We start from the raw sequence: 2,163 nt of genomic DNA, 5'->3' as shown, positions 1-2,163 counted from the left end.
ATGTTTGACGTCAAATTCCTGCGACCGTGTGTCAGCTTCAAACATGGCTTCTAGGTTGGAGATTAATTTCATTAGATTGTTGTCCCGCTGTGAGTCGATAGCATCGGAAAAACGAGGAGAGACGGAATGGAGGTTAGAAAAGGTAACACAACACAGTGGTTTGAGCAACTCAGTCATGTATTTGTCTGACATATAGTTTGACTGTTGTTGTTAGCTGTGCAGCTGTTAGCCGCTGTTAGCCACGTCGTCACTGAAACCGGACTGGTTTTGTTCTGTAGTCCCCGACACCCGTTTCATTTGACTACTACACTGCTGAATTTCCTCTGGTTTGTTAAGTATGTTTTGTTATAAATGTCAGTAGATTTTCCCCGAGGGGGAAAAACTTACACGTAGTTTGTGTTGCTTTATTTTATTCATCACTGCAGAAGTAAATTGCATTGAGGGACCAAGTGAGGTCACGGGGTGTAGAACGTCGGGGAATTGAAGTACTTTGTATCAACGGTCCAGACCAATGGGATGAAGATATGTGTGCAAGAAGGTTGGAATGATTGAGGAAATGTGTCTGGAGTGATGTGTGGTAATAGAGTCTCAGCAACAAGAAGAGGACATGTGTTCAGGATGGTAGTAAGACCAGCAGTATTGTATGGTTTAGAGACAGTGATCCAGAGGAAAAGACAGGAGGCAGAACTGAGGACAGCAAAGACTAAGCTTAAATGTTGAGGTTCTTTTTGGGAGTAATACGGATGGTTAGAATCAGCAGTGAGTACAGCAGAGGGACAGCACACTTTTGTTTTGGAGACAAAGTCAGAGGCCAGAATAAGATGGTTCAGGCATGTCTAGTGTTATGTTGAAATTTTCACCATAACACCACTTTGAAGTGAAAATGGTATGTAACAACAAATGCAGACATGAAACAATAGGTCCAAATATTTTTGCGTTATTGTGTATCATTAATGGGGTATAAAGTGTGCAGTGACAATTAGAAAGAAATGCTACGTGATGTGAATTGATCACCATTATCAAAACTTTATCACACACTGAAAGAAATCCAGATCTTAACCCCACTGAGAATCCTTAAGATGTGCTAATAAGAATTTAATCAGTGGTTCAACTCTCCCAATCCTATCTAAACTAAGGGCAGAAATAAACATAGCATTTGTTGCATATCTTATAGAAACATCAAATATGTGTAAGAAGTGATGTAATCCAAGTTGAATGTGGACAAACTTTTTTGTTTGTTTGTTTGTTTGTTTGTTTTTGCCCTGGCAGTTTATATGGATCAGCATGCAAACCTTCCATTCTTGAAAATGAATGAACTGGTAGCCGAATAGGCTGGCTTAAGGATTACATTTTGAGTCTCTCTGAAATGGCCTGTCTTTTAGGCTGTTCTTTGTTTGCTGTGGCCAATACTTACAAAACGTTTTCCAAGGAAGCATTTACACTACTTTTATTTGATTAAAATTGAATTGCACCACTTTCCAGACTATTTACACATCTTTTTATAACCTGTCCTGTACAGCATCTTAGCAAGCCGAATGATAGTCTGGTTGCTGTGTTGTTTTGAAATTATTTGCTCTGCAAGGGTGTATGGATATAAGGCTCCTCTTGATAATCTGATTAATTTATTTCTTTACTTTTATTTCTTTATTTTAAATTATGGGACCTATGTAATCTTACTGGACCTGACTGGAGGGGACAGAAAAAGAAGACAAAAACACAGCAAATAGAAGGCAGTGACCCTTCAATCCAAGCTACCACCGGACAACAAATTGCTACACTTGAACAGAAACACACCAGAAAATGTACTGCAGCTTTTACAGCAAAAAAACAGAGCTGACAGTAATCAAGTGCCTAAATGATAACAAAAAAAAAAAAAACAACAAAACATATCACAAATATATCACAACAATCAAAGTACCAGATACAGACTCACAGAGAAAAAACAAAAATATATTTTAACGTATAGACCCACTGGACAACCCGTGATTGTGTCAGCATGCAGAGTATGAGGAATGAGGAGTGGTCAGTGATGAGGACTGATGAGTCAGAACGTGCAAATGTGGCCGCGCCTCCATGGAGGCTAGAGGCAGACTAGGGCAGCCCATAGACCCAAGGGTGGTAGAGGAGAGCCCCAGCCAGAGCCCCCCGTGGTCACAGGGCACA

At 40.0% G+C, this 2,163-nt stretch overlaps 1 protein-coding gene across 2 annotated transcripts in view; it reads left to right on the top strand.

The window, feature by feature from the left end:
* use1 (unconventional SNARE in the ER 1 homolog (S. cerevisiae)) overlaps positions 1–2,163 on the top strand; it is a 6,629-nt gene continuing 4,466 nt past the window's right edge. The window contains exon 1 of one of the 2 annotated variants that reach the window (XM_042007376.1): positions 1–142. In XM_042007376.1, the coding sequence (XP_041863310.1) occupies positions 44–142 (99 nt within the window). In that variant the 5' untranslated portion in view covers positions 1–43. The remainder of the gene's footprint in view (positions 143–2,163) is intronic. The other variant, XM_042007375.1, reaches the window with a different exon arrangement.

The sequence above is a fragment of the Melanotaenia boesemani genome, chromosome 14 (assembly GCF_017639745.1).
Source record: "Melanotaenia boesemani isolate fMelBoe1 chromosome 14, fMelBoe1.pri, whole genome shotgun sequence".
NCBI classification, from domain to species: domain Eukaryota; kingdom Metazoa; phylum Chordata; class Actinopteri; order Atheriniformes; family Melanotaeniidae; genus Melanotaenia; species Melanotaenia boesemani.
Note: the sequence above shows the minus strand (reverse complement) of the source record. Positions and strands in the feature narration are given on the sequence as shown.